The following is a 26,788-nucleotide window of genomic DNA, read 5'->3' on the forward strand; positions in this document are numbered from 1 at the left end:
ACTCGAAGTGACGTTTCCAAGGTATCGTGGCACATTATGATTGTAAATGTCTCAGTTTCAACAGGAAGTCTGTAGGAGCCTGCTCAGGACTCCGGAAATGTCTGTAGCAATTGTTAGTCATGTCTGAGTAAGCGTAGTATAAACAAAGTGTTCTATTGCACAGGGTTAACAAACAGTATGTTGCTAGCTGAGGCTGACTGCTGTTTTATTACAACATTACCTCTTGTTTTTATAAAATGTACCAAGATTTAAATTGATATCTTTATTTTACATGTTAAAAGTCTTTTATCACCAGTGTTAGAGTTGTCTTCTGTTTCTTTTTTGTTTTCTTTTGTTTGTTTCTTAGCCAAAGAGTAAACAGAAGAGTGGTATTTTGGTAGCTCTTCATTTTGTTTTAGCATGATTGGTGGATCTTAGACTCAAAATTGGAGAAATTTCTACCAAAATGGAAAATCTGAAGTGTATTGATGACAGAATCCTAAAACTGTGGTTAGTGCTTATTTATTCCATTAATTGATTGTTTGACTTTTTAAAGAAATATGCTTTATTTCTTTAAGCATCTTCAAAAGATGACTTTTCTTGTCACATTGTAGCCAAAAGAAGCAGAGAACTTTGTCTTCCTGCATTTGGCTCCTGGTTTGTCCAGGTATAATGAGCTTTACAAAGTGCAAATTACAAACTGTCACTTCTGTTCACCTCCACCAAAACTTCATTTCCCAGCTGTTAATTTAAAGTTGCCTTTCCTGCAGCTGCAGTATTTTGAATAACACAGAGATTGTGTTGAGTTTCTGAATGTTTTATATCTAGGGGTAATGGGACAGGTAACTCCCGTGTCACCGTGTTCACTCCAGCTGTACCATATTTCATTTTCCCCAAAGTCCTTTAATTCTAACTGAACACCAGCAGTATTTTTAGTAACTCTTTTAAAAATACTCGGAAGACAATTTATCAAGCTGAACTGTCGTTAGTCGTAATTATTGTGAATGTCTGTTCTCTTATCATGGTGGTTCACGGCTCTGATGTTCAGTTTGTATTTTTGAAGTTGCTTTACTTAGAATTAAAACAGACGGAACATTAAATGTGTGTATTTTTTAAAGAGCTAATGAGTTTTTCTTCTGTATTTGCTTGAAAATACACACTGATCCAGTAGGCAACAGCTTTTATTGTTTTAGGGAGGGAAATTTTCTAATTCTACTTTTATCCACTTGGTAATCTTTAAAGAACCCTGACTTCATTTCCTTTTGCCCCACAATAACATTAATATTCTGTGTTCATCTTAAATTATCTTTTATAAAAGGATATGTAGCCAGCTTAAGTGCTTTGTATTTGAAAGGCAGGCAGCCTGTCTCTGTCTGTCCTGCCCGCTTCAAATCGAGACTTCACACCTGTTTCTCCTACATAGGTGTTGGGGCGGTCGTAAAAAGGCATCTTATTTTTGTTTAACGTATTTGTCCCTAAACTACAGAGTGAGAAGTTGTAAGAATAATATGCTTTCCTCTCTCTTTCTTTTTAAGCATTTAAGAGGGTAACAAAAGAACATGCAAGCTGTATTATCTTGGCAGCTGCTGGAATAGGCAGACATAAAAGAAGAGGGCAGGCCATGGCGTTTGAGTCAGGTTCCAGCACCCTCAGCAAGCAGGCGTCATGGGAGCCCACCCAGGCTTTGGAAGAAGGTAGAAGAAAAGGAAAAGATTCAGAAGAGCAGGTAGATTTAAGAGAGACTTTGTAGCAGTTCCAAAAAAGTCTGCAGCAGACCTTATTTTAATTTCTCTCATTTGTAATTTAGAACATTTTGTAATGACCCTGCACTGTATGATAAGCTAGTTCTTACGTGACAGAGTCAGAGTTAGCAAAGTAACTAAATCCTCAGTGCTTGTCTCAAGCTCCAGAGATCACCAGCCTCCCTGCTCTTCTGGGGTGCTGAGGCTACCTGTTTGTATAGCTCCCACGCGGTCTGTAAGTTCTGGTGCCAATACGACGGAACTCAGACCTTCCCAGGAAGCCCACTGTGTGCGGGAGTTGAGCTTGTCCCTTCTCCATGTTTTTGGGGGGGGCAGATTATAACGATGTACTTGCTTTCTGTCATGGGTATATTTATATTTCTGTATGTCAGTGTTCAGGATAAAATTGTGGTTTTGACTGCTTTGTGTTCCTGTTAGGTACTATTACATTTTGGAATATGTTGGAATATTTTCTGACTTAAAACAGTTACTGGAGTTTGAAAGAGGTTTTATGGCCAAGAGAGATACCCATGCGGTAGTTCCAGATAGCCCCGTGTCCCCAGTTGCCCCACCCCCCAACCCTCTAAATGGAGACATTTTCTTTCTTAATTATATTTGAATACAAAACTCTAGAAGTCCCATTCAGTTTCTCTGGAAGCATTTGATTATCTTATAGTCTTTCATCAGGAAAATGAACAATTTACAGTTTTCTTTTTCTTTTGGTTTTTGAGACAGGGTTTCTCTGTTTTTAGTCTTGGCTGTCCTGGAACTCGCTGTGTAGACCAGGCTGGCCTCGAACTCACATAGATTAATTAAACATTAGAAAGGAGCAAGAATAAGATTCCAGATGAGCAGGATCACTGCCCGCTTGTACCAGACAGAGTTCTTATAAGCCAACTCCTCTTGTTGGCATTTTCTGTTTCTGGGAATGAATAAAAAATTGGATTCTAAGTAATTCCTTTTCTTCAAGGAATATAATATGTCATTTAAATTTCCCATTGGATCTATTTAAGCAAATAAAACCTTCACAGGTAACAGATACTTTTGTGTAAAACAGATGGCCTGCCCACAATTCCTAGTCTAGCTGTGTGTCAGCATGCAGGCCCATAGCAGTATACTAGCACCAGAGAGGCTGAGACGGGAGTTTGCAACCTGCCTGTGATCCTTTCTGCCTCAGAATTTCTAGTCTCTGTCCTGTTTCTTGTATTTATGTTTGGTTATCCCTTGGCTTCGACTGTGTGACACGTATTCTTCTCGAAGCCGAGCAGATAGCTGTGGTGTGTTGGGGAGGAGCAGTAATAGATGCTGCGTGACATTTGGTCAACTGCATTGGACCAGCAAAACCAGACACCTCCTCCTTTATTCTGTCGTCCCTAGTGCTGGGATTGAAGGCATTGGCCGCCGCCACCACCTCCTGGTCACAATACACCCAGCTGGCCTGGGCAGTGGGGCACACATCTCTAGTTCCATTAGTCCCAGCCCTTGAGAGGCAGAGGGAGGTGAAGCTCTGTGTGTCCAAGGCCAGGCCTGGTCTATACAGCCTGAGTTCCAGGCCTGCCAGGGCTACACAGAGAAACCCTGTCTCCAAACACAAACGAACAAATTAAAAGGAAAAAAAAAAAAGCAATCATTTAAATGGTGTCATTTAATAACATTTCCTGAACAGAATTTGAAACAACTATTAGAAGTTTTTGTTGTGTTTTGTTTAGTTGTAGTTTGAAAATAATGTTAAACTACATTATAACTTTTTTCTTTAAATTTGTGTGTTATGTGTGAGTGCCTGCATGTATGTATGTGCAGCACTTGGAAACAGGTACACAGGAGCTCTGAGGAGGTCCTCTGCTCCGCTAAGCGGTTACAGACAGACGTGAGCTGTGCCTGGCGCCGAGAACAGAAGCTGAGTCCTCTGGGAGAGCAGGATGTGCTTTTGTTTGTTTGTTTTATTTTGAGACAGGCAGGGTTATAGATAAAGCCCATAGTAGAAAGATGTTTGGATTGTAACTTTATAGACTCAGTGTTTCTCCCCCTTTTCTGTTTTTCAGGCTCTTTGTGTAGTCCAGGTTGGCCTGAAATTGCTATGTAGTTGAAGATGGTCTTGAACTCTTGGTTTTCTTGCTTCTACTTTCTGACTGCTACAATTATAGTATGCTCATTTTCTTTAAGCATTAATTTTCATTTTAACGTGTGTGTGTGTGTGTGTGTGTGTGTGTGTGTGTGTGTGTGTTGTGCACATACGAGTTGCAGGTGCCTTTAGGCTCCTGAGGTACAGGTGGTAGCTGCCTGACCTAAGTTTTGGGAGCTGAGCTCGGTTGTTTTGCAGGAGCAGTCTACGCTCTTAACCTCTGATCTACTCTGTAATTTCACTACGGTCTTTTTGGATTCTTGAGACACGGTTTCTCTGTGAAGCCTTGGCTGTCCTAGATTTGCTTTGTAGACCAGGCTGGCCTTCGAACTTAGAGCGATCCTCCTGCCTCTGCCTCCTGAGTGCTGGGACTAAAGCACCACCACGACCACCTTTCTCTCCTTTTGTGTGTATTCTTTTATATACATTTTTGTGGGGTTTTCTCTTCTTTTTTTGTTTGTTTGTTTGTATTGTTTTTCTGAGACAGGGTTTCTCTGTGTAGCCCAGGCTGGCCTCGAACTCAGAGATCTGTTTGCCCCTGCCTCGCTGAGTGCTGGGATTACAGGCATGTGCCACCACGCCTGGCTGCTATGGTCATTTTTGATGCCTCTGGGAAGTCATAGTTGTTGTGTGATACAAGACTTTGTTGTAGTCATGCTGGTCTCAATTCCCAATCCTCCTCCTCGGTTCTACTTTTCAGGTGCTGGGATGAGTATATATGCACTACCAAGCCCAGCCCATAGTAGGTTCTTTAAGTAACTTCTAAGCCAGTTAAAGAAAAACATTAATAATGCCCCTGTCAAGGGATGGAGAGATGGCTTAGAGGTTAAGAGCACTGTCTGCTCTTCCAGAGGTACAGGGTTCAATTCCCAGCAACCACATGGTGGCTCACAACCATCTATACTGTGATCTGATGCCCACTTCTGGGCATGCAAGCAGAGCACTGTATACATAACAATAAATAAATCTTTTTTAAACAAAGTATGAAAATGCAGTATAAGTTCACATTTCACTTTTATATATTCCCTGTAATATATATAATATGTAAACTATATTACATATGTATTGTTTATGTCATAATATATATATCTTTATTTCCATTCCATTGGAAATTTTGTAACTGAATATTTGGCCACTATAATTAGCTCTCTCTTCTGAATGCTTTATGATTCTCGTGCTCTGAAGACAATAATGTCCATGTTTCTAACATTAAAACTAATTTGTTTAATTTCTTATATTTCATTTGGACAAACATCCTTTTTTGTACATGCTCATCTAAGCAGAAATAAGCTCTACTTCTTTCCCTTCTCAAAATTAAAAAAAAAGAAAAAAGAAAATAAAAAGAAGAAGAAGAAGGATGTCCCTTGTGAGGTTGGCAGGTACTTTTCTCTGTGTTTAATGATGTGTCAGGCATTGCACAAAGCCCTGGAAAGACAGTTTGGGAACTGCAGCTCTCAAGTGGGTTGAAGGGAGGGGAGGAGGGGAGCAGAGACCTTCAGTGAGGACTCTGGGAGGGCATCTGACTCAGTCAGCCTGAAACCTGCTGTGCTGGGCATGCAGTGTAAACACTTCACTAGGCTCTGTTCTCTCTGCTTGTGTTCTGCTTTTAAATTAACTCAATAGGAGCCCGGTTTAATCCTTTAATCCTATGCCTGTCATCCCAGCACTCAGGGAGGCAGAGGCAGGTGGATCACTGTGAGTTCGAGGCCAGCCTGGTCTACAAAGTGAGTCCAGGACAGCCAAGGCTACACAGAGAAGCCCTGTCTTGAAAAACAAAAAAAAAAAAAAAAAAAAAAGAAAGAAAGAAAGAAAAGAAAAAAGAATGCCTTCTTATTCAGGAGGTTTTTTTGTGTGTGTGTGTGTTTTTTCTTTTTTGTTTTTTTTCCAGGACGTATTAGGCATTTCATGCTTTCATGAAAACATTTTTGCTGGGTTTGGTGGCACATGTCTGTAATCTCAGTGCTAAGGAGGCAGAAGTAGGTGGGCCTCTGTGTTTGAGGTTAGCCTGGTCTACATGGTGAGTTCCAGACCAACCAGGCCTACACAGTGAGACAGTTGTCTCAGTAAGTTGTCTCAACAACAAAGGTATCATTTGCAGGCTATGGAGGACTCTGTGCGTGCAGTGCTTAGTGCACAAGCTCTAACCCTGCCTGAGGCCCAGCATATATACATCTAGGCAGAGCAGCGTGTCAGCAGTCGCCTCTGCCCTGAGGTGTGCAGCCAGCTAATTCTGGGGATTCAACGACAGCTCGGGTTTAAGCTCCTGAGAGGTATTTAGGAAAAGAGGAGGCGTTCTCATATTCTGTTCCCTAAAGATTTTGTTATTCATGATTTTTTATGGAATAGAGGTTTTTAGAAGTTTGACAGCTGAGTAACTGCTATACGACTAATGTACGGAGAGCTGCTTGATTTGTTTTGTAACTCGATTCTGTTTGTTTGTTTTTTTTCCATCCTAAAACAGGGTTTCTCTGTAGCCCTGTTTCCCTGGCTGTCCTGGACTCACTCTGTAGACCAGGCTGGCTTCAAAGTCACAGAGCTCCTCCTGCCTCTACCTCCTAAATGCTGAGATTCAGGGCACGTGACACCATCACCCAGCTACCTCAAACATTTAAAAGAATGCTCTATTTTTGTTTTAATTTTATGTACGTCTTTGTGAATGTAGTGTTGTTGGAGGCCTGTTCTGTTGGATCTCCTGGAGCTGGAATTTGCATGCTCTGTGTTCTCTCAACCACTGAGGCATCTCTTCAGCCCCCAAATAGTTTTGTTTGTTTGTGCTTTGGGTTTTTGTTTTGTTTGAGACAGAATGTCCATGTAACCTAGGCTGTCCTGGAATTCTATATGTGGATCAGGCTAGCCTTGAATTTACAGAGATCTACCTACCTTTGTCTCCCTAGTGCTGGCATTAAAGGCGTGTACTGCTACACACATTCCCTTTACGTCTTTTATTATTTATTTATTTATTTTCATTTTTCGAGACAGGATTTCCTTTTACATCTTTTAAAAGTTTATTATGTTTTAGCTGGGCATGGTGGCACATGCCTCTAATTCCGGCATGCCTTTAATCTCAGCACTCCAGAGGCAGAGATAGGTGGATTGCTGTGAGTTTGAGGCCAGCCTGATCTACAAAAGTACATACAGAACAGCCAGGACTGTTTCACAGAGAAACCCTGTCTCAAAAAATAAATACAGGGGGCTGGAGAGATGGGTCATTGCTTAAGAGCGCCACCTGCTCTTCCAAAGGTCCTGAGTTCAATTCCCAGCAGCCACATACATGGTGGTTCACGACCATCTGTAATGTAATGTGATGCGATTCCCTCTTCTGGCCTGCAAAGTGGTAATGGCACACAGCTTTAATTCCAACACTTGGGAGGCAGAGAGAGGCAGGCAGATTTCTGAATTCGGGACCAGTCTGGCCTACAAAGCGAGTTACAGGATAGCTAGGGCTCCACAGAAAAACCAGTTTTGACGTTCTGGTTGGCTTCCCTTGTTAGACCATGGTAGAGGGTGTGCTCATGTGGGTTCACAGATATTACACGCACATGTGTGGAGGCCATAGGTGGCTTTATCTCTGTCATTTTCCTTTATCACAGCAGGATCTTTCCTGATTCTGGAGTTAACCAGTTCAGGTCATCCAGGAAGCTTTTTCTGGGGGTCTTTGTCTGTCCCCCAAGTGCTATCACATCTGGTCTGACGGACCTAAACTCTGGCTCGTACATTTGCAGCAGAAGATGCCCTTACTGAGGCTTCTTAGACTCAGGTTTGCATGCATTTTATCCATACCCTGTGCCTTTATGGAAGGCTGAGAATAAAAGCCACATGCTAATTCATCTTACAAAGAAAAAATGGCATGCTTTTTTACTGACTCCATTTTATAAGGAGAATTGAGACTAAGAGGCAAAAGATCTAGAAACTTGGGGGTTCTTGGAAGAAAACCAACCAAGGGAGCAGTGAGAGGACCTACTCCAGCTGCCTCAGGTGGGTGACTATCAAGCTATTCCGCCTCCGGCCAGTTGAGAAGCAGCAAGTCTGTATAGACTTGTCACACACCCACCTTCTAACTTAGGTTTATACAGTGTATGTGATTAGGGTCTCACTGTGCAGACCAAGCTGGCCTTGAACTCTTCACTATTTATGTCTGTCTGATATGGTTAAAGGCCTTCACTGCTGCACCAGGCTCCTGTGTAGGCTCCTGTAAGCAGCCTTTGCTATCTGTCCAAATCTTCATAAATATTTTGATCTTAGGTATTGCAGACATATTTCCATTGGATACTTGACAGTGCTATTTTTGGATCCGTATTTTCCACAGCTAGCTCTTGTTTTATTTTAGAGGTTGCTTGGCCTCAAGAAGGGCCAGCTGATACTTGAAAAGGGGTAGATAGCACTTGATGTTTTCCTCCCTGACTGACTGCTAAAAAGCTGATTCTTTGCTTTTATCTTACCCAAGGTACTGTGCTTATTAGCACTTTGCAAGATTTTGCTTCTTTTTAAAAAGAAATTCCATCGCTTCGGTACCCTCAGGATGTCAGGTCGGCTGAGGCTAACCATCACACAGTGCTCTCCCCTTGAGAAGCCATTGCCTTTGAAATGTGCCATCTGGTATTTTGTAGGCTTTTCCTGCTCCTTGTCTCCCAGGCATATCTAGTCTGTGGCTGAGAGCAGCCGGACATGTGTGTGGCCCAACACAAAACAATAAAGTTACTTAAAACATGAATTTGGGTTGGGGGTATAAACTCTACTGTACAGTGAAAACTCTAGATGACAATGTCTGTGGTACAGTGGCCAAAATCTGGACACACTGTACGCTATTGTTTTCTCCGTTGTTATTGCTCAAGAAGTATTTGCCAGCACATTTTAAAAATGTCTGGGTCAAACAAAACAAAACAAAACAAAAAAAACAAAATGTCTGGGTCAGCAAGGTTTAGTTGGGGGAAGTGTTTACAAGCCTGGTGACTGAGTTTGAACAATCCAAAATAATAAAAACCATTAAAAAATAATTTCCCTTTTATATTTGGGAGTGGTTAAGAGCATTGGCTGTTCCAGAGGATCTGGGTTGGGTTCCCAGCACCCACATGCTTGCTCACAGCCACTGGTAACTCCAATTCCAGAGGATCTGCTTTCTTCTGGCCGCATAGAGGCAGCACACATATGGTGCACATAAACACTTGAAGCAGAACACCTATACACAAATTTTAACAAAGGAATTTACAGGGGTGTCACTGTCAGACCTGATCTGAGTTGACTCGCTGGCACTCAGATAGTGGAAATAGAAGACTGACCTCAGTCTTCAAATGTGCGTGTGTGCTGTGGCCCACGTGAGCCCAGCCACGCCCTCTCTACAGAATAGTGAAACAAGTCACATTTGACTATCAAGTGTATGTGTTATGTCCTAATTCTGAGGTCTTTCTCAGCTTACACATTCCAGGGGAAGGAGCCCTTAATGCTGATTTTTAAGTTACTTTTTACTACCTGTATGTCACAACTGCCGAGAATTCAGAGGTTTGAAAAAGTGAAGGGTAGGTAGCTCACCTGTTCAGTCACAGAATGATAAATGACAGTATTTGGGAAACAGATTGTTCTTCCCGTATCAATGCCTAATGATCACTTTTAAAAGATCCTAATGTGTTGGTGTGTGCCACACTTACATGTGTGCCCGCAGAGGTCAAGGCACAAAACTGTTGACTTATTTCAAGAGTTTATGCAAATAGAAACCACGTCTAAGTTTTCAGCAGGTGATGTGCTTTTAAGGCTCATGGAGATTGTTGTCGTGTGTCACTGTGGTTTTCAGGGCTCAGATATGTGGACAATGCCTGTCTTAGATGAGACGCCCTGGATTCTGTCCCCAACACTGAAGGGTGATTCCCCAGCATTTACAAAATTGCTTGAGTAGTAATTCATGCTATACATTTCTAGCATTTATTTCCTGGTTGAAAGACATCTGAACTATTCAGCTGTTTGTTTGTTTTTGTTTTTCGAGACAAGGTTTCTCTACATAGCCCTGGCTATCCTGGAACTGGCTCTGTGGACCATGCTGGCCTCGAACTCACAGGGATGCACCTGCCTCTTGAGCGCTGGGGTTAAAGGCGTGCGCCACCACAGCCGGCCTACTCAGCTTTTTGCTATTACAAAGTTGCTTTGTCCATGTGTGGGGAAGTTTCATTTAAATGTTTTTGTTTCTCACAAATAAATGCTCAGTGGTACAATGCTAGAGAGAGAGAGAGAGAGAGAGAGAGAGAGAGAGAGAGAGAGAGAGAGAGTGTGTGTGTGTGTGTGTGTGTGTGTGTGTAGAAGCCAGAGGACAACTTTGGTTAGTTCTCTTACATATATGTCACAGGGACTGACCTCAGTTTGTTAGGTTTGTCCCCAGAGGCCTTTGCCCACTTGTGGCCATCATGCTAGTGCCATGTTGTTGTTACATAGGTTCTATGTAGCCCTAGCTGTCCTGGGACTTGAACTCAGATCCGCCTGCCTTTGTCTCCTGAGTGTGAGTCAGAGGGCTGGAGAGATGGCTCCGTGGTTAAGAGCAGTGGCTGCTCTTCCACAGGACTGGGGTTCAATTCCCAGCACCTACATGGCAGCTAACAACTGTCTGTAACCCTAGCTCCAGGGGATCTGAGACGTTCACAACAATACACATTAAAAAGAAATTAAGTAAAAGATTATTTTTTTAAAAAGTCCAACCAAAAAGCAAAACCCCCAGACACAAAAAACAAAAAGCTCAGGAATATTTTCCAAAGTGGTTATATTTTAAATCCCACTAGCGGTATTTTAGAGATCCAGTATCTGTTCCATATTGTCAAATCATTTTCAAAATTTATCTTTGAAGCTCTAGATCTCAGCTTCTATCTATAAATGGCATTACTAGATTTCTTATTTTTGTTTTTCTTTAAATCAAAGGTAGAAAGGTTAGGTTTTGCTGGGTGTGGTGGCATATGCTTTTAATCCCAGCACTCCTGAGGCACAGGCAGTCAGAGTTAAGTTCCAGACCAGCCAGTAGACCCTTAAAAAAGACAATGGAGAAACAAAAAGGCTAAGAGAGGGAGAGCTGGCCACTCCAGGGATGAACCCCTTCATTAGTTAGTGACTCAAAGTTTTGGTCCTGAAACCAAACACACAAACAAAATTGAACTTTGCAGCTTCTAATTATATATTTGTGCATATGTACGTAGTCCATCTGTACAATAACAAGGGCTATTAATTTGAGAGTGGAGGGACACAGGAAGGTTGGAGGCAGTTCTTGGAGGGGAAGAGAGGATAGAAGAAGTGGGAGGTGATTTAATTCCATTTTAATTATGGTGGCACACGCCTGTAATCCCAGTACTCTGGAGGCAGAGGCAGGAGGATCTCTTGAGTTTTGAGGCCAGCTTGGTCTACAAAGTGAGTCCAGGACAGCCAGGGCTACACAGAGAAGTCCTGTCTCGAAAAACAAACAAACACAAAACTCCCAGGCACAGTGGTGCATGTCTTTAGTCCCAGCACTTGAGAGGCAGAGGCAGGCTTGTATTTGAGAATTTGAGGTTATCCTGGTCTATATAGCGAGTTCCAGGACAGCCAGGACTATTTAGAGAGGCCTATCAATCAACAAAAACAAATCAAACTAAAAAAAGTAGCGAGTTCCAGAACAGCCAGGACTATTTAGGCCTATCAATCAACAAAAACAAATCAAACTAAAAAGTATCTAATGTTGAGATACAGAAGTCACTTATTCTCTGGAATCCACTGCCTAACTAGTGTAGCAAATCAGTGAGCCCCAGGTTTAGTGAGAGACCATTTATTGTCTCAGGGTAGAGAAAAATACCCAGTGGCCTCTGTGTCATACTCATCTGTATGCACACCTACATAACACACACACAGACACACACACACACACACAAAACAAAACCAAACCTTACAGGATTGTGGGACATTAACTTGTAAGGAGCGTGTGTCAGTGTTGCGTTACAGACTCTAACCATCCTCTTTATTGCTCTCTTCTCCCCCAGGCCCCCTTCTATAAGACACATCACATCAATACATCTAATTTGGCTACAAGATTTAGTAAAGTAGCAAGGTTGTCATTATTATACTGTTGGTTCTTGAAAAACTAAAAAAAAAAAAAAAAATCACGCAGGCGTGGTGGTGCATGTCTTTAATCCCAGCACTCCAGAGGCAGAGGCAGAATGCTGGGATTAAACGTGTGTGCCACCACACCTGGCTTTTGTTGATTCTTTGAATCAGGATGTGTGTAGCCCAGGTTGGCTTCCAGTTATGGATGTCCTCCGTTTCTGGAGTGCTGGGATGGAAAACATGCCCCACCACACCTGCACTCACTGCAGTTTTAATAAGTACTTAAACAGATTTGTTCAAATGTAGGAGTGACCTGGAAGGAGTTTGGACTACCCAAGACCAGCCAGCCGGCTGGTTAATATTCCAGGACAACTTCCACATTATTTTGATCAGAGAGACTGTTTCCTGAGCCATATTCTAGGCTTAAAGAATGGCAACCAACATTTTCCATGCATTATCTTCTGTATGCATTCATGTGGGTGCATGTGTTACGCTAGGAGGTCAGAAGACAACTCTGTGGCGTCTGCTGTCTCCTTCGCCCTTTATGTAGGAGAGTCCTGGGGACCGAGGTCAGGCTGTCAGGCTTGCGTGGCTCGTGGTTTGTCGCTGGTACAAAACACAACCACTTCTTGGCGTAGAGGAGAGAACAAGCTCCCTGAATACTTGCTTAGCACCCAGATTCTGGGCAACTGACGGTCTTGGCTTGTCTAAATCGTGAGGGCCTTGTAGGTAAAGTATGTTTGGGCAGTGCAGAGACTGAGTGAGTGAGTACACTGGCAGTTCCAGAACAGAGCAGTAGGGTACCAAAGCTTGGAGAGCGACCAGCTTTCAAAATGGGAAAGGAAAACAAGATGAAACATTTTTTTTTTAAACTTTAAGGACTAGACAACAATTTTAAGACAGGATGGTAAGATTTCTTTGATCGTAACTTTTATTAGTTGTACAGAGCTCAGTACATAGTCTGTTGCTCATTTAAGATGACTCTTCACAAATATAGTGCAATATGAGCAACACTGTATTATTACACTCCAGAGGAAAAAAAGCATTACATGCTAAATTAACATGTTTTAAAATTTCAGATAAAGAATTTTCACTGGAGGTACAAAATTGCAGGTACTTAGTTTAGGCTAATTTTAAGACATAATGTATAAAGGTAGATATAACTAAGTATATTTTGATTTTTAATTTATTTCAACAATGTTTTCAAACACTTAATTACCTTCTCTCCCCTCCTCGCCGGGGTTTCTCTGTGTAGTCTTGGCTGTCCTGGACTCTCTTTGTAGACCAGGCTATTCACAGAGATCTGCCTACCTCTGCCTCCTGAGTGCTGGGATTACAGGTTATTTACCTTTTTTAAATGGACATTCATGTAGAAGAGCACACAATCCAAATGCAGCTCAGGAGGGTGCGCTCTAACCGCCTGTTAGACCACGGCAGGGACTTACACAGTTAGCAGCAGGACAAAGCAGATCAAGTGGCAGCTTACTTGATTTTAGTACAATTGAGAGAGTAACATCAAGAAACTCATATGAGGCAGAAAACACACATTTAAAAATAAACATTTTGGGGTTTTTTGCTTACAGTTATACTTTTTTATGACTAACAGGCAGCGTGGTTCTTAGTAACTCTTTTTACTTTTGTCTATAAAAATAAAAATATCTTTAACATTCCGAAGTTATTTCTCTTTTCGATGCCATTTTAAATGGCAGGAAGTAACTGAATTAAAGATTTAAAAATCAGTGGCACAAATTACAACATACAAGATGATGTAAAAAAATACAGTGTTAGGTAACCAATTAATAGCACAGTACAATGTCAACTCTATCTAAGAGGTAGAATTCTTAGTCACAGTCTCACAGGAAAGATGCAGCAGGCGCTAGAGCACTCGCTGCCATTTGCAGAACCCACAGCTTGCTTCTCTTGTACTTAAAAGGAGTGGGAAGGGAAGCTTTTATGTGTGGCGCTCACTGGCCTTTGTTGTACAGTCATTGCAGGAGCCTTGCTGAGAGCCTGGAGCATCATCTAGATCAGTTACTCCTCACATATGGCAGTTCCCTCTCTGAGTAGGGGAAAATTAACTTCTGGTCTCCCTCTGAGGGCCTGAGACAAATACAGCACATCTCTGACCTACTCTGGGCATAAATTGTAAGTGATCAGCATTTCTCTGGGTATCATAATTTCATATACGTGAGGTAGCAGGGCAGTGCAAGATCAGTAATGCTTAAAAAGAATTCTAGCGAGATACATACACATACATATGTGTTCACTACCCAGACCTGACTATTTCCAACTGACAATACATTTATCAATACACTAAAAATGGGTGTGACTTAAATTGCTTCATGGTGAATAAGACTGTACTATAGGTGGATAAACCAAAAGGCAGTGTTTTGTGTGTCCTGGCGTTTCCATATTAGATGCTTATAATTTGTTCTAATCCTTCAAAGTCAATGAGTAACCAGAGGTGATTTTGTCAGAGTTACAGTAAAGATGTAATAAATACATACACCCAGTGCTAAATCTTATGGTAGGATGTACATTTCATAAAATCTATCTGAATTTTTTATTTTTTGAGACAAGGTTTCTCTGTGTAATCATGGCTGTACTGGACTTGCTCTGTAGACCAGGTTGGCCTTGAACTTGCAGAGATCTGCCTGCCTCTGCCTCCCGAGTGTTGGGATTAAAGGCGTGCGCCACCACTGCCCGGTTCCTATCTGAATATTTGATTCTAAACAGTATTTAGAAAATAATAACTATGACAAATACAGTTTCTTCCAGTGAATTTCAGATTGCCCTCCTTTTATCTCTGATTTCCACTGGGATTGGGATGGCAAGAAGACTCCATCTGATTCCATTACAGATGTATTAGCCTGAACTGTCAGATCTGGTATTCTCAAGTTTCTTTCTTTCTTTCTTTCTTTTTTCCTTTCATGTTTCTGATATTTTGAGGATTTATAAAGGGGTTGTTTGTTTACACCAAAGTCACATCTTTTCATTGGTATGTCCCTCACACCTGCTGGTGACAGTATTATCAAAACCAATAGCTGGGTAGAAACCAACTTAACCCTGTTAATGGGCACTATAAACATATGCTCATTTTATCTCTAATTTAACCTTAGCTGACGTCAGGAAAGAATGCATCTTATTCCTAAGCATCAACTCCCCTTTGTACATCGCATATGAGACGTCACATAAGAAATGCCATTTCAAAGAGAAAGAACTGGCTAATTTTTATGAGGAAAGAATGCCTTTCCAGTTTTCGTTATAAAATACCAGCTTTGGACCTGTAGACTCAGTATAAAACCAATACTTCTGGGTAATGTTTCACATTATATTTGGTTATACAAATTACAAAAATAAGCCGGGTGTGGTGGCGCACACCTTTAATCCCAGCACTTGGGAGGCAGAGGCAGGCGGATCGCTGTGAGTTCGAGGCCAGCCTGGTCTACAAAGTGAGTCCAGGATGGCCAAGGCTACACAGAGAAACCCTGTCCCGAAACCCCCCCCCCCAAAAAAAAGAAAAGAAAAAAAAATTACAAAAATATTTTTCAGTGTTATGCTTAATGTTTACTTTTTCAAAGAGATGTATGAGCAAAGAGCTGATCGATTCAGTCCAACATCACGTAATTCTCAAAAGATTTATAACCCCACATACTGGGAATGTCAATTTGTACCTGCCACATGAACAGAGAAAGTTCTCTGTAAAAGCAAACTGGTGGTGTGTTTATGAACATTGTTCACTTATGTAATTCATATATGATATCTTAGGAAAATAGATAATATGGCTTCATTCAATTAAATCTAAATTTTATGTTATCTTGTTGGATAATCAAGTATAACTGGGCCAATACGGTCAACTGGACATAAGGTGAGGATTTTCCCTGCATATTAAACTTTATACCTTAGTTAATTTCTGAATATGTTCGGGAAGGTGACTAATGATCTTGCCTGTAACCGTGTATTAGGATTTTCTACCTCTTCTATTCAATGTTAAGTAATCACAGCTCTAAGTTCTACTTTTCCTCTTATCTTCAAATAGACTTTTCAGCATATAAACTTGAATGCCTGACACCACCACCATCACCATCAAATTAACCACAGACCAGAAGTTGACTCTGTCAAAGTTGCTCTCCTGGATGTTCCGATCACGGGCTTCAAATGCTCTCAGCAGAGTTTGTATGTGGCCGCTCTTGCTTAGTCTGGACTTGATGCTGTTGATGGATTCCTGGAGATAAATACAATAATTTTACTATTAAAAACACTAAGAACAAATTCCTTTAATAATATGCTTCCCCCCCAAAAAAATATGCTTCATGCTCATTTTCAAAATCAAAACTTTTAAAGTAGATGGAGATACAACGCAGATAAGGGACAGACATGACTGTATTGTCTCAGGGCCTCCATGAGGGTACCAAATATGGCTGTGTCATCTGGGCCTCCATGAGGGTATCAAATAGTAATGGTAACTAGGAATTAAAAATACCAGGCACTGAAGAACACAAGATCAAAGTACTTGAGCAGTACAGCACCAGGACTTTGGCTTTTTGTTTTGAAACAGGGATTCTTTCCTGGCTGTCCTGGAACTCGCTCTATTGGCCAGGCTGGCCTCAAAGGCACCGAGAACCGCCTGCCTCTGCCTCCCAGGCGCTGGGATCACAGGCGTGCACCACCAGGACTTAATTGTGTATATATTATCTCTTTAAATCCTGACAACAGTAAGACATGTTTTCTTTTTTAAAAAGATTTATTTATTTATTAAGTATACAGTGTTTTGCCTGCATGTATGCCTGCAGGGCAGAAGAGGGCACCAGATCTTATTATAGATGGTTGTGAGCCACCATGTGGTTGCTGAGAGTTGAACTCAGGACCTGTAGAAGAGCACACAGTGCTCTTAACTTCTGAGCCATCTCTCCAGTCCCGTTTTTTATTTTTTTGCTTTTTCTTTTTTAATCATGAAGATTTTAAAAGGCCAGCTGGCAACTTTCCCGAATTCATTGTGTGTGTATATTTTACTGTTTGAATGTTGGTCATGTCATCCAGGCAGGTCCAATGTAATTACACACATTGTGATAACAGCCACAAGCATCTGGAGTGATGTAAGAGGCCATGGAGTGCCAGCAGACCATGCAGCGAAGAGTCTCAGGGCCTTCCAAGGGCTCAGCCCTGTCCAAGCAAGCCTGGGAAATTCCCTTCAGATTTGTGAGAAAATACGATTATTTTGTGGTTTATTTTTAAAATTGCACAGCTTCTCAAAAAAAGTGCTTTTATGATAGGATTCACTTGAGATACACGATTTGAAAACTCTACTAAAAGGGTAAACATAAGCTAACATTGAGACTTGAAATGACCAAAAAATGGCAAAAAGAATAGTTTTGGGGACTAAGCATGCTAGTTCAATGAGGCCGTGCAGTAAAATCAGCCCGGCTGCTGAGCCCTCAGTGTTTGCTACCAGCCGCTCACCAGGATGCCCTCCAGCTTCATCTCCAGGACATCTGTGCCGGTGATGTGCTTCTTCCACTCCTCCTGCTCCTCAACTTCTTCTCCCATGTTATCCAGGATCAACTCAAAGAAAATTACCTTCTCGGAAATGGTGCTGAACGTGTTATCAAAGCAGAACATGTAGTCACCGACTTCGGTCTCCACACTACATGAGAAAGAGGCGCAGTGTTAGCATTCCGCACATCCTGCTGGGAAGCAACCCAAATACACATTTTCAAGTACTTGCAAGTCACACACACTTGGAATTTACTTGGCCAGTTATGTTAAATTATCTACTTTTTAGGGGTGGGTGGGGTTGGGAAAAATAGGATTCAAAGCTGAAATAAATGATAAACTATAGTAAGCTTTAATATTCATACTTTGGAATCTTAGCCATATGCAGATGTAACAAGCAACTTACCCTTCAATTGCTTAAACTGAGTTTTGTTTAGTTTTCAAAAGCAGTGACTGTTGGACCTGCAGAGATGGCTCAGTGGTTACAAGCTCTTGCTACTCTTGCAGAGGGCTACACTTAGGTGCCCAACACCCACCAAGGAGCTCACACCTGCCTCCAGTTACAGGGTTAAGAGATACGACATGAGAGAGAGAGAGAGAGAGAGAGAGAGAGAGAGATATGACATCTTTTTCTGACCTTGACAGGTCACACACACACTTTATTTATTTATTTTGGTTTCTGGAGACGGGGTTTCTCTGTGTAACCTTCGCTGTCCTGGGTTTGCTTTATAGACCAGGCTGGCCTTGAACTCACAGAGATCCAACTGCCTCTGTCTCTCTGAGTGCTGGGATTACAGGTATGTGCCACAGCGCCCGCCTTTTTTTTTTTTTTTTTTTTTTTTAAATCAGTGATTGTACAAAAGGATTTTCAGGTTCCCAACACATTAAATATATCCTAGCACTATGGAGGCAGAGGCAGGCTGATCACTGTGAGTTCGAGGCCAGCCTGGTCTACAAAGCAAGTCCAGGACAGCCAAGGCTACACAGAGGAAGCCTGTCTTGGAAAAAAAACCAAACCAAACGTATTCTTTTTTTTCTTTTTTAAAGATTTATTTATTATGTATATAGTATGCATCAGATAACATTATAGATGGCTATGAGCCACCATGTGGTTGCTGGGAATTGAACTCATGACCTCTGGAAGAGTAGTCAGTGCTCTTAACCCCTAAGCCATCTCTCCAGCCCCCAAACGTCTTCTTAAAATATAGTTTACAGAGATAAAAAATAAGGTCTGTAGCCAATAGCTGGCACTTTACTCTGTGGGATTATCTGTCCTGAATAAATGCCATTTGCATGTAAATTGAACTTACCTTTTTTTAGTCTTGATGGCCACTGTGGCTTGTATCTATAACCCTGGAATTCAGAAGTCTCAGAAGGCCTGCTATGATTTTGAGGCCAGTCTATGATATAGTGTGAAACTATGTAGTATTACACTATGTAGCCCTGCTGGCTTGACACTAGCTATGTAGACCATGCTGGCCTTGAACTTACAGACATGCCTGCCACTGCCTCCTGAGTACTGACATTAAAGGTGCCTCCCAGGGCCCCCCAACAAAAAAATCCTTATTGCCTTCACAGTAGTTGACTTGGCCAGAGGTAATTTAGTGAAACAGTTTGTTTTCTTTTTCGTTTTTGCCACTGTTTTTGAAACAGTTTCTCTGTGTTACCCAGGATGTCCTAGAACTCACCCTGTAGACCAGGCTAAACTCCACCCGCGGAGGTCTGGCCTGTGTCTGCCTCCATCTGTTGGGGTTAAATGACAGTAAATGGACTAACCCTCTGAAACTGTAAGCCAGCACTAATTGAATGTTTTCCTTTATAAGTGTTACCATGGTCATGGTGTCTCTTCACGGCAAGACAGTCACCATCAACTCAAATCTCTGAAACCACAAAATAAACCTTTATTTCCTTTAAGTTGACTTTCTCAGATACTTTGTTACAGCCTAGCAAATACTGGTGAACAGAGTAGGGAACACCTTTAGAATGCAAGAAAGAAATGGTTATTTCCTGAGAAAACTGTCACAGTCTATATCAACATATGTATTTACTGTTATAGTAGCCGTGAAACAGCTGATGGCTCTTCCAAAGCACAGTGCCCATCAGCTGTGTCGAGCCCGTGCTCACAGGCTGCACACAGCAGAGGACGCTGTGAATGATCCTCCACACAAAACAGCAAACTTGCTAAGAATACATTTTTCTTTTCTTTTTTGGTTTTTTGAGGCAGGGTTTCTCTGCGTAGCCCTGGCTGCCCTGGACTCAGTCTGTAGACCAGGCTGCCCTGGAACTCAGAGATCCTCCTATCTGCCTCCTAAGGTACTGGTATTAAAGGCATGCCACCACTGCCTGGCTAGTTTTTATTTTAATAATTACAATGATAAGGCATCTTTTGCTGTGGTACTTTTTTTTGTTTTTGTTTTTGAGACAGGGTTTCTCTGTGTAGCCCTGGCTGTCCTGGACTCGATTTGTAGACCAGGCTGGCCTTGACCTTACAGTGATCTGCCTCCCCAAGTGCTGGGATTAAAGGCATATGCCGCCACCACCAACTTTTATACATTTATCTTTAGTCCTCTGTTTTTCTGAAGAATTAAATAAAACTAGTTTATATTTTAGTATTTAATTTTAGAGGTTATTCAACCCTTCATTAATTATGTTATATACTGGAAAAAATAATATCTGGACTACTAGTAGTTAATATTAATTTCCTATATACAAAGTAAATGTTAACTTTCACTGAAATAAATTTCAAAAACATTAATGATTTTAATCATTTCACTTGTTGAAAATATAACTTGAATGATTTAAAAGCTAATTATATCATTATTATATCTCATATAAACTATACATATTTGACATATATGCACATAAGTTACGAGTTACTCAGGAAACGGTTATGATGAAATTTACAGCATTATAAATTTTAATTTGTTTCAAATGAAGTTTGGTCTTACTTGAACTCCACTTAGCTTTTTAAAAAGTAAGCTATAGATTCCTTCTCTACTGTGTGTGTATCACACACACACACACACTGTGTCTGGTCCCTTGGAACTGGAGTTGTGGTTGTGAGCCACCATGTGGGTCCTGGGAGCCACTTCTAAGGATCTGATACTGAGTTCTGGCTTCTGCTGGTACCTGTTATGCAAGTGGATGGGCCTGCTGGGGGATGGTCTGATGTATTTTGATTCTAATTACTGGTTGCTGTCTGACCCACCTTTTGCTTAATAAAAGGCCATCCCACCTGGGCAGGGCAGGAGCTAGGTAGGGCTAGGAGAGAGGGAATTCTGGGAAGAAGGAAGGACTGCCACCAGGAGAAGGAAGGAGACCCCAGGAGAGGAGAGGAGAGGAGAGGAAGGCTGCCAAGGGTTAGCTGGAGAAGCACATGGCCGGCGTGGATGAAGAATCTGGCCCAGACGAAGAACATGAGCAGTATTTGGGATTATGGATGGGAGGTAGCTTGATAGAAGCTGTTAGAAGCAGATGACATGGGATTGAGGCAGGGATCCCACGCCTGCCCCACTATGGGAGGGAGGTTAGAGGATTGATATCTGCCCTGCCCCACGTTAAGTAATTTGAATTACGACTTTGAATTGAAACAATACAAGGTACAGAATACATAGTGAAAAGACGTTATCACTTCTAAGTTATTAGCTTAGTATCAATATGTATGTGCTCTCCCTAAGGAAACTTGTGCCCAGCACCTGTGTGCCAGGACATTTTTTCCTATTCTATTCTTCTCGTTCCCGCTACCTGGAATCTTTTGAAATAATCCATTTCTTTGTAGGCCATAGTATGACTTATTAGCTAATGATTAATTTCTAGTGATGTCTCTTTTAATAAGTGGAAGTGAAGCAGAACTACTTCGGCCATGGACAGTCCCTGGCTGCAGTCCCGGGCCAGGGTCTCATAGCAACCATTGCTGCGCTTGCGGAGTCCCATCTTGGGAGTGAAATGCAGTTAGAGTTAGAGAGAATTAGGAAATAGCTCCCAGCAAAGAGTTTTGAAACTGCAGTTTCTGCTGGCAGGAAGATCCACCCCAGCCCAGGACACTCTCCCCTTTTCGGGGATTCCTAGGTCTCAGACCTCCGTAGTAACTGTCACACAGACTCCACTGGAGAGGGGTGACAAGCCGAGACTCTAGTTTCAAACAAACTAAATATCAAAGAGTAAATTGAATGGAAGATGCCTTAGTTTAGAAAATGGCCCAACTATAAAAGATTGAAGTTACACAGTTATATGATACTGATAAATAGTAACGAATGTATTAAAATACTGATTTTCTCCATCTTTTACTAGCCAAAAAACATGGTGGTATACATCTGTAATTCCAGCACTTAGGCTGAGGTAAAAGGATTGTTCCAAGTTCCAACCCAGCCAGAGACAGACAGACAGACAGACAGACACACACACACACCTCAAACAAGCAATCGACTTACGTGTGAACGCCATCTGTTTTCCTTTGCTCATAAACTAAGGTCCTGCCCTCTGGAGCGGTGAGGTGGAAATCAATATCCAATTCTGCTCCATCTAAAACCTATAGGACAGAAAAATATACATTATAAACCCTGAAAATAGAAAGTTCTATAAAATAAATCATGTGATGTAAAGGTTTGTAAAAGAATCCATCTATCCATCCACCTATCTATCTATCTATCTGACACAGTATCTCTTTATGTGGCCCTGGCTGTCTTCCTGGTGTCACTATGTACACCAGGCTTGCCCTGCCTCTGCTGCCTTTGGAGTGCTGGGATTAAAGGCATGCACTGTCATGCGCTGCCAGAGATTGACATTCTCCAATGTGCTCCAACTTACTTTTTTTTTTTTAGATGTGTTTATTTAATGTATGAGTGCTCTATCTGCATGTATCCCTACATGCCAGAAGAGGGCACCAGATCTCACTACAGATGGCTGTGATCCACTATGTGGTTGCTGGGAACTGAATGTAGGACCCCTAGAAGAGCAGTCAATACCCTTAACCTCTGTGCCATCTCGCCAGCCTCCCAACTTTTTGAAACAGGGTCTCATTACATAGCCCAGGTTGGTCTTGAACTTGTCATCTTCCTCCCCTTAGCCTCCTGAATTTTTACAATTACCAGCATACGGCATCAAGCCTGCTTTCTTTCTTTCTTTTTGCTTACCCCTTCCCCCTCCATCCTGCTTTCAATGAAATTTTTTATTATTAAAAATTATTTTCTAATCCAGACTTTCACTAATGCCATAGTTGGTTCCTCTGTGTCTATTTTTGTTTTCTTTAAACCTGCCTTTCACAGTCTACCTAGCATTCTTCTTACAGGGAAAAGCTATTTATTATCTAAATTCAATGCCATGGGATACATAGTGAAAGCTTTTCTCAAAAAAGACCAACCAACGAGGGACCCAATCACAACCAACCAAAAACCCTCAAACCCAAACACCTGCCTTCGAGCCCTAAAACTCTCAACCCCTCAAACCCAAACACCTGCCTACGAGCCCTAAGACCCTCAACCTCTCAAACCCAAACACCTGCCTACAAGCCCTAAGACCCTCAACCCCTCAAACCCAAACACCTGCCTACGAGCCCTAAGACCCTCAACCCCTCAAACCCAAACACCTGCCTACGAGCCCTAAGACCCTCAACCCCTCAAACCCAAACACGTGCCTATGAGCCCTAAGACCCTCAACCTCTCAAACCCAAACCCCTGCCTACGAGCCCTAAGACCCTCAACCTCTCAAACCCAAACACCTGCCTACGAGCCCTAAGACCCTCAACCCCTCAAACCCAAACACGTGCCTATGAGCCCTAAGACCCTTAACCTCTCAAACCCAAACCCCTGCCTAGAGCCCTAAGACCCTCAACCCTCAAACCCAAACACCTGCCTATGAGCCCTAAGACCCTCAACCCTCAAACCCAAACACCTGCCTAGAGCCCTAAGACCCTCAACCCTCAAACCCAAACCCCTGCCTAGAGCCCTAAGACCCTCAACCCTCAAACCCAAACACCTGCCTAGAGCCCTAAGACCCTCAACCCTCAAACCCAAACCCCTGCCTAGAGCCCTAAGACCCTCAACCCCAAACCCCTGCCTAGAGCCCTAAGACCCTGGAGAACAAGGACTTTCTCTTTGCTCCTTCTCCTTTGCATGCACTAACTGTTCAGTAAATGGTAAACTTTTGCTCACAGTGGAACTCAAGAAATATGATGCTGTAATCTCATGCATGATTTTAGATACTTCCTGGACTCACAGTAAACTATAAATAATCCTAAAGGTTCTTCATATAAAAATTCCACATAAACTTAAAAAGAGAGATTTAATAAGTGTATCTGTGCCCCAATTGCATGCAGTAACTACTGAGCTATCACTCCAGCACACTACATAAATTTTATTCTGCTCTATACCAAATAGCATTTGGAACTTAAGTTGGAAAGAAAAAAGCTTCAGTGATAAAACACATCAACTTATATTTTGGTGCACTGCTATCTGGAAACACTGAAATATGTTGGGCAGAACTAGTAAGTTTTTAAGAAATTACCAGCTAGAATGAGTGCATAAATTAAGGCACTTCTTTCTACTACGGTATTCTGCGGATAGCAAAAAGAAAACAGAGACGCAGGAAGAACGCTGACAAAGTTCAAGGAAAGGCCATCAAGTTTTAATATACGGTTTTCTTATTTGATTTGGAAGTAATGGCTATACAGCTAGGAGGGAAATGTACCTTTAAAACGGCAACAGCTCTTTTCAAGACATTTCAAGACCTGACTTAGCCACAATTCAAAACTCCTTAACTGAGCTGGGCGTGGCGGCGCACGGGGAGGCAGAGGCAGGCAGATCGCTGTGAGTTCGAGGCCAGCCTGGCCTACAAAGCGAGTCCAGGACAGCCAAGACTACACAGAGAGACCCTGTCTCGAAAAACAAACTCCCTCACTAAAGCAAGCAAACGCCGTGACGATTCTGTCATATTGGAATTTGGTGAAACTGGTGAGCGTGATTCAAACAAGCGTCATCTTTTCGTCCAATAATAAAAAAGGAACGAAATTCTCAGAACTGCAGCGCGCGCACGCTAACTAGAAAAGCTAAGGGTGAATCAAGAGACGGAGCAACGCCACTGACGTCACCGGTGCGGGCCTCCTTCCCACCGGGGAAAAGGAGAAGGGAGGGAGGGAGGGAGGGTGTCAATTTTAGGACCGGCCAAACTCGAGCTCCAGGTTCCCAGGCTCGCCGCGCCTCGCCCCGTGCGCCTGCGCCGAGCAGCCCGGCGGCGCAGCCGGGCCCCGCCAAGGCCTCCTCCCCACGGCGCTCACCTGGTACTCGATCTCCAGCGAGGCCTTCTGGGGCATGGGCTGGTAGAAGCACTCCTTCTGGCCGGCCGGCAGCGTGAAGGTGAAGTCGCTGTCCAGAGAGGGCGTGAAGCCGGCTGCCCCCCGCGGCAGCGCCAGGGGCAGAGCGGCCAGCAGGAGCACGGGGAACGGCGGCCGGATCCTGCCGCCGCCCATCCCTGGGGGTCTCCAACTGGAAGTAGGATGCTTGGCGCCTCCGCTTTGAAATCCTGAGTCCGAGGGAAGGGCGGCGGCGGCGGCGGCTCGCTCTCCTCTCAGCGGGAAGCTCGGTTCTCCTCCATGCTGGGTGAGGGCGGAGCCTTTCTGCTCCCTTCTGTGTTTCCCGTCCGGCCAGCACACTGGAGCCACAGGTTTTGGCTTCCCCTACGCAGACGCCAATCGGCGTTGGCCGCGGTCGTGCTGGGAAATGTAGTCCGACCGCGGGCTCGGCGAGCGGCGCTCCCGCACGGCCCCGCCTCATTTCCCGGCACGCCCCGCGCTCCGGCGTCGCGTTGCGCCTCCGGCGTGGGGGCGGGTCCCAACGGCCGCCGCGGCGGTTCGAACTCGGCGCGTCGGAGGTTCGCCGGTCCTCCGGCTGCGTGAGTGTCCCAGGCTTCCGAGCGCAGAGGAGCCTCGCGGTCGGTGCGCGGTGGTCTGGGGTCGCTTCACCCCGCCTGCGACCCGGGTGGTGAGCAGATGACCCCGCAGGGACTTCTCTCTCTGGGGATGCCCGGCTCCCTCACGGGAGCGTAGTCGGAAAGGAGGATGCCAGGTTTTGCTCTGCTCCCTTCAGGCGGACGGAGGACCTCTTTCTTGAAATAAAATGCTGTGTATAAAACGATGTACTCTTTCTCAAGCGAAAGGCCCTGTCCCTGGGTTTTCTAGAGTCTGAGGTGCTTGTGCTTTGCTTGGTGTGCCTGTGTACGCGGAGGGCGCTCGTCGCGAGGGCTGGAGGTGGGTAAGCTCGTCAGACAGGCGAGCGGCCCCAGGAACGCGAGGGTGTTTGCCTACGAGACGTGCTCATTGCTCCTTCAGAACGGCTGGAAAATCCAGGTATCGCTGAACGTAAAAACCTGACTTAAACAGTGTCTCAGTCAGCACCGAGCAGCATTTTTTTTAGTCTAGATTTTCTTCTTCTTTTTCTCCTTCAGTGTCCTGTATAAAGCTGGAGGTGTGGTTTAACAGATGTGAGGCAGACTGGGGCCCCGAGCCACCGGCTGACTGCAGCTCTTCGAATTTAAGCAGGAGCAAATTCGAATGTAGAGACGTTTGCACCCACAAAACGCCTCATTTAATTGCAGGCCTCAGCTTTTCCCGATAAGGTGAAAGTTCTTATTAATCCACCCCACTCCTGAGATATTTGAGTGGGAAATTAAATGTACCAAACTATTTTACCTGAATAGGGGAGGGAGAAGGCAGTTTTTTCATTTATGCATTCAAAATACTGAGCCTTCCTAAATACGTTACACTCCAGTATAGCACATGGGCATTAGAACATTGGTAGCCCACATTTTAAGAAAGGCAATCACTGCAAGAGGCTACAGTGAAAAAAGTTAAATGGAATACGAAAGAGAAGTGAAATTGTAAGATTATGCAGGAAGTTCTGTAGCAGGAATACAAATTCTGAAGCTTTTTTAATTTGTTTGTTTGTTTGTTTTTTTTTTTCAAGACAAGTGTTCACTCTGTAGCCCTGACTGTTCTAGAACTCACACAGATCCTCCTGCTTCTGCCTCCTGAGGTGTTAGGGTTAAGGGTGCGCTACCACACTAGACCTTATGCTGTGACTTTAAAAAGGTTAATTTTACTGTGTGTGTGTGTGTGTGTTTAGGAAACTTGCGAAACTGGAGCCGCCATGTGGGTGACGAGCAATAACAACCCTTTGAAAGTGCAGTCGATTCCTTTAAACTCCGAGCCATCTTTCCAGCCTGCCACAATTTTCTTTTATGGCTAAGAGACTTAGTTTCATAACACTAGAGAGGCTTGCTCACCGGTTGATGCAACAGAAGTTCACTCCATGTAGTTCTATGAGTTGTATCGCTGAATGTCTTTTTTGTTCTGTTTTGCCTGTGAGTGTGAGTGGTTTCAAATGTTAAAACTACTGTGAATGGGAGAGGAAATTGCTCG

General features: G+C 43.1%; 1 protein-coding gene across 1 annotated transcript; it reads right to left on the bottom strand.

Annotated features, from left to right (window-relative positions):
• Positions 1-15,720: 15,720 nt before the first annotated feature.
• Positions 15,721-24,933, bottom strand: Tmed5 (transmembrane p24 trafficking protein 5). The gene is made up of 4 exons (XM_051170460.1): positions 24,650-24,933; positions 21,810-21,907; positions 17,347-17,530; positions 15,721-16,111 (listed from the first exon to the last, which is right to left on the bottom strand). Exons 1-4 carry the CDS (start codon positions 24,839-24,841, stop codon positions 15,893-15,895), a joined length of 693 nt encoding a protein of 230 aa, XP_051026417.1. The 5' UTR covers positions 24,842-24,933; the 3' UTR covers positions 15,721-15,892.
• Between the last annotated feature and the right edge of the window lie 1,855 nt (positions 24,934-26,788).

Source organism: Acomys russatus, chromosome 28 (genome assembly GCF_903995435.1).
Source record: "Acomys russatus chromosome 28, mAcoRus1.1, whole genome shotgun sequence".
In the NCBI taxonomy this organism is placed as follows: Eukaryota; Metazoa; Chordata; class Mammalia; order Rodentia; family Muridae; genus Acomys; species Acomys russatus.